Source organism: Mytilus trossulus, chromosome 9, assembly GCF_036588685.1.
Source record: "Mytilus trossulus isolate FHL-02 chromosome 9, PNRI_Mtr1.1.1.hap1, whole genome shotgun sequence".
Lineage (NCBI taxonomy): Eukaryota > Metazoa > Mollusca > Bivalvia > Mytilida > Mytilidae > Mytilus > Mytilus trossulus.
In genome coordinates this window covers 42,841,458-42,856,243 of record NC_086381.1, presented here as the reverse complement: position 1 = coordinate 42,856,243, position 14,786 = coordinate 42,841,458, and the positions used below count along the sequence as shown (strand labels likewise).

At 31.6% G+C, this 14,786-nt stretch overlaps 1 protein-coding gene and 1 long non-coding RNA gene across 2 annotated transcripts in view; both read right to left on the bottom strand.

Moving 5' to 3' along the window:
- Window positions 1-1,052: 1,052 nt before the first annotated feature.
- On the bottom strand, window positions 1,053-4,707 carry LOC134683907 (uncharacterized). Its single transcript, XR_010101109.1, has 3 exons — window positions 4,596-4,707; window positions 3,485-3,607; window positions 1,053-1,189 (listed from the first exon to the last, which is right to left on the bottom strand). It is a non-coding gene; the product is annotated as an uncharacterized LOC134683907 (long non-coding RNA).
- Window positions 4,708-5,213: 506 nt separating this feature from the next.
- Window positions 5,214-14,786, bottom strand: part of LOC134684636 (inactive tyrosine-protein kinase 7-like) — a 36,904-nt gene continuing 27,331 nt past the window's right edge. The window contains exons 8-13 of the mRNA XM_063543938.1: window positions 14,136-14,244; window positions 10,343-10,392; window positions 9,358-9,455; window positions 8,526-8,633; window positions 5,725-5,791; window positions 5,214-5,296 (exon numbers count right to left, since the gene is read on the bottom strand). Of these exons, the coding sequence (XP_063400008.1) occupies window positions 5,214-5,296; window positions 5,725-5,791; window positions 8,526-8,633; window positions 9,358-9,455; window positions 10,343-10,392; window positions 14,136-14,244 (515 nt within the window). The remainder of the gene's footprint in view (window positions 5,297-5,724; window positions 5,792-8,525; window positions 8,634-9,357; window positions 9,456-10,342; window positions 10,393-14,135; window positions 14,245-14,786) is intronic.

Here is a 14,786-nt window from a genome sequence, read left to right as displayed (position 1 = left end):
AAATGTTGAAAAATCTACAACTGTCTTGGCTCATCGAAGAACTGATAGGACAAAAAGTGTATTAAGTTAGTACTATGACCGGATTAAATGTCATGCATAACAAAGATAGATGCCTAAACTTAAAAAAAAGTTAAAAATGTTATCATCAAAAATGTCAATAACACATTATCCGTAAGTGTTACCACGATTGAGACATTGAGCAATACATTTATTTATATAGTTGTCACTATTATTGTCCTAATGATAAACGTCTATTCTTAGCGTATGATTACAAAAGTTCACTCAATGCGAGAACAATTTTAATGTGTTTGTTTAAATACAATTCAAAATGGTTATATACGTTTCTTTTCCAGTTTTTTTTTAACTTAAACTTTTTTTGTAAAGTCTAGGTCAATTATTTGTTGATTTATTGATTATATTATTTATCTTTTTTTAAACATGTATCACAAAATCTACGTCTTTGTATTATTTTAAGTAACCAAAATCGATTGTAAAATTTTATTACACATCCCGAGAAAACAGAAATATGGTGTTAGTAGGTACACTTTCACATCTGTCAATACAACTCTTTCTTGTTAGAAAACTAGTTTTGTTTCAAACTGATAGATGAATGTTTATAGTAGTTCTATTAGAAAAAAGGACATGCATATTCTACTCTACAAACAGTGATTTTTAGGTATATTTGTCAGAGAAACTTGGTTTCTATCTTATAGAATTCAATTCAAACTTGTAGAAGGGAACATTGTAAAACTGGCAGCAAAGTTTGGGGCTTCACCTCGTGTTAATGGTCGGATGACAAAAAAAAAGATAACGCTCGTTTATTTGTTGTCTATTTTATAACAGAATTTTCGGGATAAATGATAACCTCTGATTTCTCTTTGTATTTATCAAGAAACCAAAACATTGGGAGAAACCTATGACGCTTTTTACATTTGTCTCATAATTAGTTATTTTTGAGAAACTTTCCAGATTCACGTATCCTAATATAAATTTGTTTCTGTATTTTGTCATATCAAATTGTAGTCTGTATAGATAAACACAATTACTTGGTCATTAAGAGTGATGATTTAGACTTCGACAATCTGGTCACATCAAGCAGCTGTGATAAGACTTCCAATGGTAAATGCTTATCTTCTTCTTTCCAATTCGTTGTTTCGTAAATTTTGACAGAAGTACTTGATTTTGTTTTCTACAGAATAAAATCAACAAAGTGTAAATATTAATTGCATACTTATATGGCAGATTGTCAATAATATATAGTAATAAATAGAAATGATAACTTTGTCTGAATCATTAGTCCTGGTATCTATGATGAGTTTATTTACTCATTAGGAATGTGAACCAAGATCAACCTTTTTTTATAAATTAGTACATTGCTTCTGAAAAAGTAAACAAGAAAACAAAAAAACAGAGATAAACTATTCCTTGATAAAACTTTTAATCACATTATGATTACAAATGCTCAACGTGTGTATGTGTTTTTTGAAGTTGTGATATTTTATTTGACAATATTTTTGCATGAGGCTTTTCTTATTCAAATCAAGTTTAAAATGAAAATGGGCCACATGTGGAGGTATATGGGTAACTTCCTGCAAATTTCATAGCCACTACCAGATACAAGCAACTTGCTATATGCATGTGTTTAAAAGGCATATGACGAATTTGACTGAGTAAACAAAACTTTATTAGAATTGACTCTCTCCTTATTATTTTGGTATGTGTAGAAATACACTTCCACAAATTAACAAGAAAATAAAACGCATTTAACTCATGACTTTTTTTCTTTCAATGAAATTGAACCAAGGGTAGTGTTTTACCAATTGCTATTAAAACTAAAGGAAATAAGACATGAAAAAAGTGGAGGTTATCAAGCAAAACTGTTAATAAAACCATTTATATATGTTGTAGAGTTGTCACTGACTCAGACGTACTTATAAATATAATTATTTTCTGTGATTGTCTCTTACATTAAGTTGTATGATCCTTTAATATAGATAATAGAGCTGAGCTGTAATTATAGCATATACATGCCTTATATATCATGTACGCCGTTAGATTAAAACTGACGAGGGAAGGTAACACACGGCCACTGAAAGCTTTATTCGTGTGGTCTATCGGGACGGCTGCAGTGCAGGCGATTTGGTGTCTCGGTATCACAGTAGCAAGGGTTTGAATCCCGGCGAGGGAAGAACAAAAAATTTGCGAAAGCCAGTTTACGGATCTAACATTGTTGGGTTGATGTTTAGACGAGTTGTATAGGTATCGTGACACCAAATCGCCTGCACTGCAGCCATCCCGCTAGACTACTCCTTTTATACGTGTGCTTAAAAAACAAATTTCGTTGTAGAAGGGTAAACAAACAGCACAAACAACATTTTCCAAAAGACATAAAAAGTGAACAAGTATTTTTAAACAAAACGCATTTGACAAACAGGTCGAACAACTGATGCTCTTTAACCCTGCTGACTGCCATTGGCGATTGCCAAATAAAATTGATCACAAGATTAAACAAAATGGATCTTAATATAAATTGAATAATAAACAGAAAAAAATAACTTGTGGCCATGATGTTATGCCACAAACATACGGTGTCAATATTTTTTTAGGACACCAGATCCGGATTTCGACAATAAATGTCTATATACATATATATATATAAAACTCGTGTAAACATCAACCCAACAATGTTAGATCTGTAAATTTGCTTTCGCAAATTTTTGGTGCTTCCCTCGCCGGGATTCGAACCCATGCTACTGTGATATAGTGACACCAAATCGCCTGCACTGCTGCCGTCCCGCTAGACCACACGACCACCTGGGCTCTAAAAAAATAGAGCTTTTGCTGGCCGTGTGTTACCTTTCCTCGTCAGTTTTAATCTAGCGGCGTACTACAGTACATGATATATAAGGCATGAAGATGTTATTGTTGCAGATCAGCTAAATTATCTATAGTAAAGGATCCTACAAATTAATGTAAGATACAGTCACAGAAAATATATATATCACATGTACCACAAATCAATAAAACCAGAGGATCATGAATATCGACCATAAGACAAGACTAGTGAACATACTTACGACACATGACATTATATTCAATAGACACTCGAGATCAGTACTGGGACTTTTTTTCAAAAATCACTTCACATAAATTTCAAAATCGCAAGGACGTGCATCACTTTTTTTTTTATTAGTGCCAACACTTGGTTAATAATATTTGTCAAATTTAAAAATGTTTTTGGAATTGATTCTAACAGTGTTATAGCATAGCTTTGCCGGTTTTGTTTCGAGGTTTCTGTGATCTTTGTAAAATACTGCTTCAAATAACAAACGTGATATGACCAAGCATGCTTTTGATTATTTATTCTAGAACAACCTACACAATATCATCATCTGAACGACAGTTTGCCTAAGCATTGTCTATTGCTTAAAATATTGAAGCATTTTTTGTCAAAAGTTACAAAAGCTAATTATATTATTTTTACCTTATTTGTCAGCTGCAAATGAAACACAAATAAATTCTGATTTTTCTTTTCCGATGAATCGAGTTCAAGTATAAACTGGTTCATTTCTATTGGTTTATGACTACCTGGGTAAAATTCTGAAACCTAAATTGATTAATTAAATACATAATTTTCCTCATGATCACATAAGTATCATGAACAGATATATAAGCAATAAGCTAAGTCCAACATCATTTACAAAATCAAGACTGTTCTAACCCCAAAACATTTTTTTTTTGTAAAGTCTTGTTTAACACTTAAACTGTAAACGCACGAATATAGACGGGTATAATAAAAGTCATTGAATACATATATCAAGTTTTAGAACCTAGTATTTTTCGAGATTCCGGCATTCAATGTATTCACTGACTGATGACTGTTGTGTGAAATTATGTTTTATCTTCTACCTTCTAACACTTGTAATATATTATTAATCCGAAGCGTTATGTCGATCTCAGCTGGAATTTTCAGGTATAGAAGAAGTGGTATGATTTCCAAGGAGACATCCCGCCACAAGAGATCAAATAACACGGTAAATAACAACTATAGGTCACCGTTAAAGCCTTAAGCAATTTGAAAAGCAAATACCGCATAGACAGCTATAAAGTCTCCGAAATGACAAATGTTAAACAATTCATACGAGAAAATTAACGGCCTAATGAATGTAAAAGCATGAAAGAAAAACTAATGTGTAACAATTCAACAAACGACAACCATTGAATTATAGTCTCATGACTTGGGATAGGTACATACATACATAATATAGTCTGTATGATGATGATGTTTACAGCTAAATATCAGGTACTGAATAGTCTTAACATAAACTGAATATATCTTAACTGTCAACAAACGAAATTAATAAATAGCTTTATATCAAAATGTTTAACTGATGTAAGGTGTGCTTGTATCTTGCCTCAATGCTTTTTTACAGTAATATTTTACTAATGTGAATGATTTTATCAATATGAATTTATCCATATTTCTTATATTTTAGGTAAGGATAGTTTCTATTGTATAATGCATGTATATTCGGCTTAACAGAAAAAAAGATATATTAAATCTGATCTGCCAATTTCAAAGGTACGAAATAAACCTGTTGGTTTTCTTTAGTAAGGAGGATAATATTTTCTACTCCGTTCTTGTTTACAAACTCCCAAAACTGGTCAATAGAATTCGGCTGTGGAACTGCTGACGTTAATAACGTGTATCTCTACAAACAATTAAAAAGTGATTTTATTGATAATCCGCATACACAAAATCGGTACCAATTATAATGTGCCACAATATCGTTTCTTTTTAATATAAACAAGCAATGTATATTGATACAATTTAATCTTTCCCTGTCGAGTTTTTTTTTCAAAAGCTTCCTTTTTCATTAAAACATAAGAGATAACAAAGAATTGATTCTGATCAAATATAGTCAAAGCGGTGGTGAATGTAGTTGTTAATGTATTGTAATTGCACGTACGGCACTCATCGAATTGTAAAGTAACTAGATTGTTTATAGAGTAAAATTTGAAAGAAAGAAATAAGTACATCTTGGGATTCGTATTACTTGGTTTATAGTTTTCTATGATATGTTTTGCTTTAAATGTTTGTCTTCATGCATGCGTCGTTTAAATATTTGTTAATGAATTTTTCGTTACTATATAACTATGTATGAACCCTTGGTAACTTATCATTATATTGTCTTGTGTTTAACACATATACGTTAAAGTATAAAAGTACAGACCTCTTTTATGGTTAATGTTGTATTCTGGTAAGTAGTATTACTAGCTGGATTATTGTGTTTCACTAAAATGAAAATGTATTAATATACTATGTATGTGACATGGTTATCAAGATCATTTAAATCAATATGATTATATGTCAGAATTATATAATTGATATTTATCAATTACTTCAAAATCCTCAGTTAGATTTGCATTTCAGTATATGCTTTGCTTCTTTTCTCTCTAAAACAAATATTTGACTAATTTATAAGTATAGCCGAAAAGCTTGCTCCTTTTTATGGGATACTTATATTCGGAGGATGTAAAGTATGTCCGTAAGTAAACATGTTTGTGGTCATTCATATTTCTTCATAAAAAGAATTAGTCTTATTTCCGATGTACCACCATTGCTTGTGTCAATACTTTTATCGATAATAAGGTGGTCACCATTAAATTGTATATGACTTTGTCTTAAAAAACTTTTAATATATATGATTTTGTTATACTTACTTAACGATGTTGTTTCGTTATGGTATTCACTTCCGCTATGGCAAGGATTGACAGATTCCGAAAGATTCTAAATATTAAAATAAATAAAAAAAAAAAAAATAATCTTACTTGTCAATGATTCGTCAACACTGTTACTGATTAAATATAAGATCATTATCCCTTATAGTATTGTTAATAATTTCCTATAAAATAAGCTTAAATGTTGTGACCGTTACTTGATTTATGTAGCAACATTCCAGTATATACGAGGGTTCAGTGATTGATATTCATATCAGGATTTATGTGAAAGACGTTATTGTTCAGAAGGTTGCAAGTGGTAAAGTTAAAATTATGCCTTTGGGAATTTTATGGACACCAACACAATTTGGTTGACTGTTAGCGAAAATCTGTTTTACAGATAAAGACGGATATGTTCAAATTGTCCAAACAGAATCACGAGGCTCTTCAGAAGTTCGTGTTTTACAATCTTTAATTTTTCATGTTTTGTTATGCATACTTCTGTTTGTTTTTCTGTCGATAATGGTTTTTGCCATGGTGTTGTAAGGTAGTTTTGTCTTATAAGTTTGAATGTCCCTTTGTCATTTTTTTGCCTCTCTTTTACTCCTACGGAATAATCATGTCACAGATGACCATAAATATATTAGATATGTGGAAGTCCAAACATCTCCCTCTATTAAAATACAAAAAAGTGTTATTATTTACAATGAGACAACTTTCAAGCAGAAACCAAACAACACCTATCAATAAGTATCGGTTCCTATTCGTCCTTTAAAAGAGCAAAATCCATATCACATATCAAACTATCAAATGCTAAAACTAACGACATCGATTAGCAATAAAAAAAAACATGAAAAAGGGGAACAAACAACAGACACTGAACAATAAGCTACTAATTTTCGACAGGCACAAAAAGAACGGGATGGGGTCAAATACATTTAATGGCGCCTATGTTTTTTTTTTCGATAATCCATGAAAAAGAAATAGAGTACCACGTATTGTAAACATACGAATTTGACGTTTAGTTCATTGAAAACGTATATAATGCATTCGTTATAAAACAAAAACGTTATACGTCCGTAAAATAACTTCTTATTAAAGTCTTATCATTTGTTTTAGTGACAGGCAAATATTTGATGACACAAAAAACACACACATTTAATTAAAGACATCAGGAATCTGATGTTAAGAAGTTGTCGTTTCTTGATGCGGTTCAAATGTTTTTCTCGATGCTCCGTGTTAAAGATTGTTACTTGGCCTAAAATGGTTTAATTTTATAAAGTGTGACTTGTATGTTGTCTCATTGACACTCATACCACATCTTCCTATATCTATTCAATAAGTTTTTTATTTGGAACAAGTGATAAAATTGAATATGGAAATGGGGAATGAGTCAAAGAGACAACAACCCGACCAAATAAAAAAAACACCAGCAGAAGGTCACCAACAGTTCTTCAATGTAGCGAGAAATTCCCGCACCAAGAGGCGTCCTTCAGCTGGCCCCTAAACAAATATATACTAGTTTAGTGATAATGAACGCCATACTAATTTCCAAATTGTACACAAGAAACTAAAATTAAAATAATACAAGACTAACAAAGGCCAGAGGCTCCTGACTTGGGACAGGCGCAAAAATGCGGCGGGGTTAAACATGTTTGTGAGATCTCAACCCTCCCCATATACCTCTAACCAATGTAGAAAAGTTAACGCATAACAATACGCACATTAAAATTCAGTTCAAGAGAAGTCCGAGTCTGATGTCAGAAGATGTCACCAATCTATATTCTGCGAGTCTATATTCATGCATTTATTTGATTTAATACGTACATTGACAAGAAGAAGAAAATTCCTTGTATAGTCTTTATAGAAGAACCTAAGTGTATGTGTGATAACGTACGACCGTGACTTTAAAAGATCCCATCAGTATGATAGTGTTCTATGTTATGTCATTATGATATATTTCTATTATGAAATAAAAAATAAGTTGAACCACAAACGTCAAAAACATTCATTCGCGTAGTGGAATTAACTATTTGTGGATTCTTATAAATTATTTAACTTTTGGACTAGTTTAAATATCGGTCTATTTCTTAAATTTATTCTTACATACTCTTGATTTTTGAACACTGTATGCTAACATTTCCTATGTAAATTTTAAAATTGTTCGTACGCACATTTAACGAAAAATCTATGTGACGTATAAAATTTTCTGACGTCAGACACGCAAATTAATGAATGTGTTTGTAGATCGTTGTTTTTGTTTTCTGTTAAATTGTTCATTTTAAAATTGTTATACGATGATGACTGATGTACCCGTATGTTGACTATTTTATTTGTTGTGTCTGTTTAGTTAACGCATCAATGTAAACATAACGGAATTAGATGAGACTGTCACCAAAATGAGAAGGTTAGAGCTATAAAACAAGGTTTAATTCACCATTTTATACAGGTATATACGAGGGTTCAGGGATTGATCTTCTCATCATGATTTCTTTGAAGGAGCATTATTGCTCAAAAGGTTGCAAGTTGTAAAGTTAAAATTATACCTGTTTTTGATGCGTTTTGTTATTAGATTTTGCCATGTGATTATGAACTTTCCGAATTGATTTTTCTCTAAGTTCAGTATTTTTGTGATTCTTCTTTTTAAACAGGCGTTGCTTTTCTACCTGTGTTTGTATGTAGGTATGATAAGCTTAAGACTCACTATGTTTGTGATTGGCGTGGTACTTGCTAGCGCAGTATATATTCATAGCGAAAAATGCACTCATAATGGTTACTGTATACATAAATATGAGGTCTCGTACCTTAAATTCAAGTTGAACTTGTCTCGTGTATTTGTCTTTTTCGTTAAGCAGTTTGAGAAATTCGGGAACCATGAAAGATCGAGTTTCATTATGTTCGTTTCTGTCATCCTACAGAAAATAAAAATATATACGATATGTAACATAAAACGTATTAATTGTAGAATCCGTTGGAATTATTATTGTAAGTACACAGTAATTTCAACAATGCCTGGATATCATCATGGAACAGATACAAATTTGGTTTAATTTGTTATTCAATTTATTAATTGATAATGCATAATAAGTTTACTTTGTGTACAATGATAAAATCGAAGATAAGAAACATGCTATTTTAGACTCTCCAATAAATGTAGATTTACGTGAACGTTTATTTCAAAAAGTTAAAAAGTTTTAAGAAGTAATGGTGATTTTAATATTTTATCTGCTGATAATAAGTTTCCTTATATTTTTTTTTGAAGAAGAAGAAATAGTTTTTTATATGCTTGATTGTTGGTCATGTTTTTATAAACTAGAAATATTTTATATACATGAAAATTGTAGCTGGATGGTTTTACCTAACAGAAACGTTGTTATGGACATAATAATATACAGTTATTATGTATATTGATTTTTATATTCTCTCATAATTCTTTAAAGGATGGCACTTGTATTTCGATTTATAAAATTATTGTTATATTAAATGCATATATTATGATTGTATTATATGTATTACAAGTGGTAAGACTCTAATTAAACGTTTGAATCTTGAATCTTGCAAAATGTGCTGAATATGAACGCGAAATAACGATCGAAAATTAAATAAAAACGCAATTCAAATCACAGCAAGACTTACAAGACTTCCCGTAGTCCCTACTGTATTATTATCGTCAGTTTGGTTGGGTAAATCGTATTCGTCAACATTCCTTGCAGTGCTATATCTGTGTACGTCACCTATAAGGCAAACTTATATTATGGCACAATACTAAAATAACAGTTATTAGAAAGTTTATGTATTTGTAGAAAGTATCGCGATTGACAAAAATTCATTTGTAAAAAAAACGAGACGTGGAATAAGAGGCAGAAAAATATCAAATGGTCATTCATATCTTATAACTTGAAGAATAACTAACAACGTGGTTGCAATAAGGAACGACGACGAACACACAAACACGTCCCAAAAGCTCTACATAATAACGAACAACAATCAAATTTGTAGTGATCGCAGGTTCACAAAATAGCATCCTTCTTCACTAGTAACCACCGTCATGTTGCTCATGGTAATATGGAAACAGAAGTAAAGACTGAACAACTTAAAAGCTCAACTTTGTACAGAGTAGTCGTATCATCAATGTCAATACAATTAAAGCTATAATATCATATGTGTCGACAGATTTTCTACTGCATAAATGCATAATTTGCCTAGCATTCACTTTTAGTAATCATTTATATATTCGAAAAAGAGATTAATCGTTTATATTGTTTTCACAAACAAACAATTCTTTTCTGTCATTCAAATCGAAATTGTGAACCTAAAGCGTTATATTACGAACATGCCCAAGCTTAACGTATAAGTTGATATATCTAAACTATATATGCTAAAGCAGAAGGTATGTTTCTATGGGAAGATCGCAATCTAAAAGTCGAAATTATCACTTTGGTCATGAATTTTATATGGAAGTCATCAATCTGTGTTAATACCACTAACATATCAATTTACAAAGTCGATCATTGACCTCGAGGATTTATATTTGTACATAATTGTTATTGTGTTGTTGGTATGTTGTTTCATAAAACATTTTTTGGTAGGTCATATTTATTTTTTATAAATCAAAGGATACCTTGTTTAACGTCTGGGTTCTCATAATGACTGATATTACGCTGACGACGTCTACAAGAATACATTAATTATAAAATAAATAAAATAATACAGTATTGCAGTGTAAAATGTAAAGGAACACATAATATCAAATGCATTTTATTGCTTAAAAAGTCGCAAGGGTTCCGCGGAACCCAGTGTCTCGTCTACGTTTGCTGTTAATCGCCGACGCAGTATAAGACCGTTTAATTAGGACACGAACCTAGGGTTGTACCATAAACATTCTGACATCAGGACACCAATGCAATTTTAAGGCCTGGACGCGAACAACAACGCCATATAAAACCCTTGAATTGGGACACGAACAACATACCTTATCCCGATACAAGCTCTAGTGCAGGACTTGAGACTTGCTACACAAACATGTAGATGCTTTAACATTTTTTGTAATGGAAAACCGGTCAGATCTGTCGTAGTTAAACGAGTTAATTTAACACCTTTATACCCCCTGAACCATAAGCCTGTACTACGTCGTAAAAGGAATATTTTTTGATGTGCAACAATCAAGATTTTATTTAAACATTTGTTGCCTAAAAACAGCGTTATGACAACTTGTCTCTATAAGAATTTAACTTGCTCAGTAACTGTCTGTACGAAATTATTCACCATCAGAACAAGACATGCATGGAAACAGAGAAGACTTTAATAAACGTTCTTAGATAAGTAACTACTTAGACATGCTTATAATTACTTTAAGAATTCTACAAGATACACTATCTATATTTAATCATTAATCAGATAAACTGTTTGGCGTCTTCGTTCGAGTTTTTTAAAAGGCTCCTACTGTCCGGTCAATACTAATGTCAGCCATACAAGATCTCGAAATGACAAATGTAAATTAGCTCAAACGAGAAAACTAACGCCTTTATTTATGTACAAAAAATTAACGAAACACAAATATTAAGAGAGCAATAAACAATAACCACTGATTTACAGGCTGCTGACTTTAGACAGGTAATAAACAAAGAATATTGCGGGGTTACACATGTTAGCGGGATCTCAACCCTCTCCTGACCCGGGAAAGTGGTGTAACTGTACAACATACGAACATAATATCAACATAAATCAGAGGTTGTACTTCTGCAAAATATAGACAATGCAATTACCAATCGGAACGCCCTTTGCGCCTAAAACTGTGACACTTTTACTATGAAGTTGTGTGAAAAAGTATGTCCAATAATAGAAAGTTGATATGAACTACTAATGTATTCAAAGGTCAAAATATAGGGCTGTGTGGCATATTTTCAACATTTATATACCCGAAATTGTTAGAGTGTTAGCTTTTACTAAAATTTTGTATTACCCCACACTTATTTTTTTTTGCCTGCTTCAGAATTTAATTTTATGTTTTTATACTGGTAACAGTCCCAAATTATGTCTGTCTGAGATAAAACCTGGAACCAGTATATCAACAAATCAAATTATCTATGAATATTATATTTCTCCCCAAAAGAGGCGTGGTTTGAGAAACAGGTGTTTTTACAAAGTGCAACCTATAATAGGGTTAATTCAGCAGATGAATACAAATATAAATAGACGTAACAGAAACACAGAGTGGACTTGGCCCAGTACTTGTGCATCCCAACAACGAAACAGAAACTATGTAAAGATCTTAGTACGACCGTGCATTTACGAGATAACTGTATTGTATTTAAAGCTTTAAGGACGTCCATCGGTAGTTTTACTGTCGCAAACTTAGTATACCTTGCGAGGCGGAGGTATTTGCCGACCCTAAAACTACCGATGGACGTCCGCAAAGCTTCAAATCCAAAACAGTCATCTCTATTCTAATGCAAAACTAGTCCCTAAATAAGTTTCAATCATTATTTCAGTGTAAAATCTTCATTAAAGAAAATTCCGCTAAAAGATGTTATCTTCTTATATCTTTTCACTTGGTGACGTCATAGGTATGCTTCCGGCGTCAAACATAACTACCGGGCGTTTTCTAGCTTCTGTGCCGCTTCAGAATGTAATAAAATTTGATAAAAATAAGATTTTAGGTGTAACATGTGAGGTTTTTTTTTGGCTTACTATTACTACTAGTAGAAATTACATGTCAATACATTCAGCAATTCAAAATGCCGGCTTCCTCTGTTACAGACAAGGAGATAGAGAATTTTACGCTTACTGTCATCCAATAAGAACCATTGATACAAAATAATTGCATTATAATTAAGACTAAAATATAAATCATTACACATCAATCATCTAATGATAGATTTTAATACATCGTAATCAATATTTAAGTATCTGATGACAGTATTGAATTGGTTACCTCTAAGAAGAAGTTTATTTTACGCATCTTATAAGTTTACAAGGATCGTTTCCAAATTTCCAGACACGATAAACAACATCTTCGAAAAAATAAAGATGTTTGGTTCCGTTTGAATACGCTTTTTGTACCGAAACTTCTGACTAAATAATTTACCAATAATACACGCGCTATAGTTTGGGGCAGACCAAGCATTATATGTAGACGGGCAGAAAATGTTACGCAGTGTTAGAATTTAAATGAAAACTCTAATTGTAATTGTGTCGTGGATACACCGACCTAACATTTCACATGACAAGGCATTTCAAAATGACCAACTTTCCGTTTTCGATTGACAAATTGACGAATACAGTTATTGATATTAGACCCTTTAATTAATTGAAAAGTAATCAAAGTATATCAGAACAGAATGGATACTTGCCCTGGAACTGTCAAACCCTCAAGACCTTAAGTTCACATCTTTGAAGATGATAGTTTAAGATGATCGGGCAAAAACATTACTGAAGTTAGTGATATGTTGATACGATCAGTTAGTATTCAAAGTTCTAGAAAGGGTTATAAATGCATTTCGACGACGTTTCCGTCAGAATGGAAATATTTGTTTGTGTCGAAATTTGTATATGTCCATGTTACCTTTTAAAAAAGAACGTATACAGCATCCGCTATGGTTAAGGTAATGGAACTGATTGTTTGCAATGGATACAAGATGATATTTCGAAAAAAAAGTGACTTATTACGATTTAAAAGACAGATACGTAAAATATCAAAATATTAAGATAAAAGTCGCATAAACACAATTAAACAAAAACAGTTTCTTTTATCAGTTAACGAGCGTTTACTTTCAAGTGCACAACAAATTAACGTGTTCCCCGAGATAAACATAACTTATTCTAGGACAATAACATTTGATTTATTTAAAGTAAGTTTTTTTTTGTAAATTTCGGTAGTAAAACGATTACTTAACGAAAAAATATCATCAAGATGACGGTAAGTGTTGCTGAATTTTTCAACTAAATGCAATTTGGACGGGTCTTTATTGATATTGGAATTAAACATGATAAATAGTTATCAAAGGTACCACTGTGACAAATGTAAGTGTATAAAAAAACTCGAAACTTCCACAATGAAACTATATTAAACAGTTTTTGGTGTTTTTTTATGTAACCAATACATAGTAGGGACGTTCAAAAGTTCAGAAATGGCCTTAAGCTTTGATGTGAATATGATATGTTTATCTTCTATATGACTCTATGTGGAGGAAATGAACTTGAATATAGATGAATTTTAAATATCTTCATTCTACAAAACGTCCATGTAGTATTTACAACATACCACCACCAACACAATGTTGGCTGCTTTGTTTGCCGGTTCAAACGAAAGTTTATTTCCTTTTATAATAGACGTATAATGTACTTTTTATTTATTTATTTTTTAATTATTTTAAAATTGTGATATCAAAGTATCTACAACATTCATTACTTACTTGTAACAAACCATCAGACCAACAAAAAACAGAATGATAACTATCACTGACAGAGTTATAATCAAAGGCGTCTTATAGGAATATTCCTTTCTTTCAGAAGACAGAGTATCTTAAAATACAAAATAGAACAGATTTTCGATTGATTCTGATTTCAACTTAAAGTACTTTTTTTTTTAGTAATTTGTGTTGATTATTATTGAAATTATTATTGAAATAGATGATTATGATGATGATGAGAAAAATGAGGAGGAGGAAATCATATAAGGAAACAGTACGGCAGTCTATATTTGTCTATTACGATCAATTTAAATGATGTGTGCGGTTGTTTGTCTGTTGTGTTTTTTTTTTTGGGTGTGTCTTTTTCTTTATTCGCCATGGCGTTGTAAGCTTGTTTTCTATCTATGATGAGTTTGACTGTTCCTCTGGTATCTTTCATCCCTATCTATAATTCTTTATTTTGAATACCCTTTAAGTCAAATATGGATGTCAACTGTTATCGACCGTAACCCAATCGTCACTTTGTAAGTATAATCTAAACGAATAAAGCATTTGGCTTCAGAAATTATATCCTGATATATTTGGTCAGTCGTTTTTATCGAGTACTCAAAAAATATGCTTGAACCAAAACAACTAGACCAACATTGAATTGTT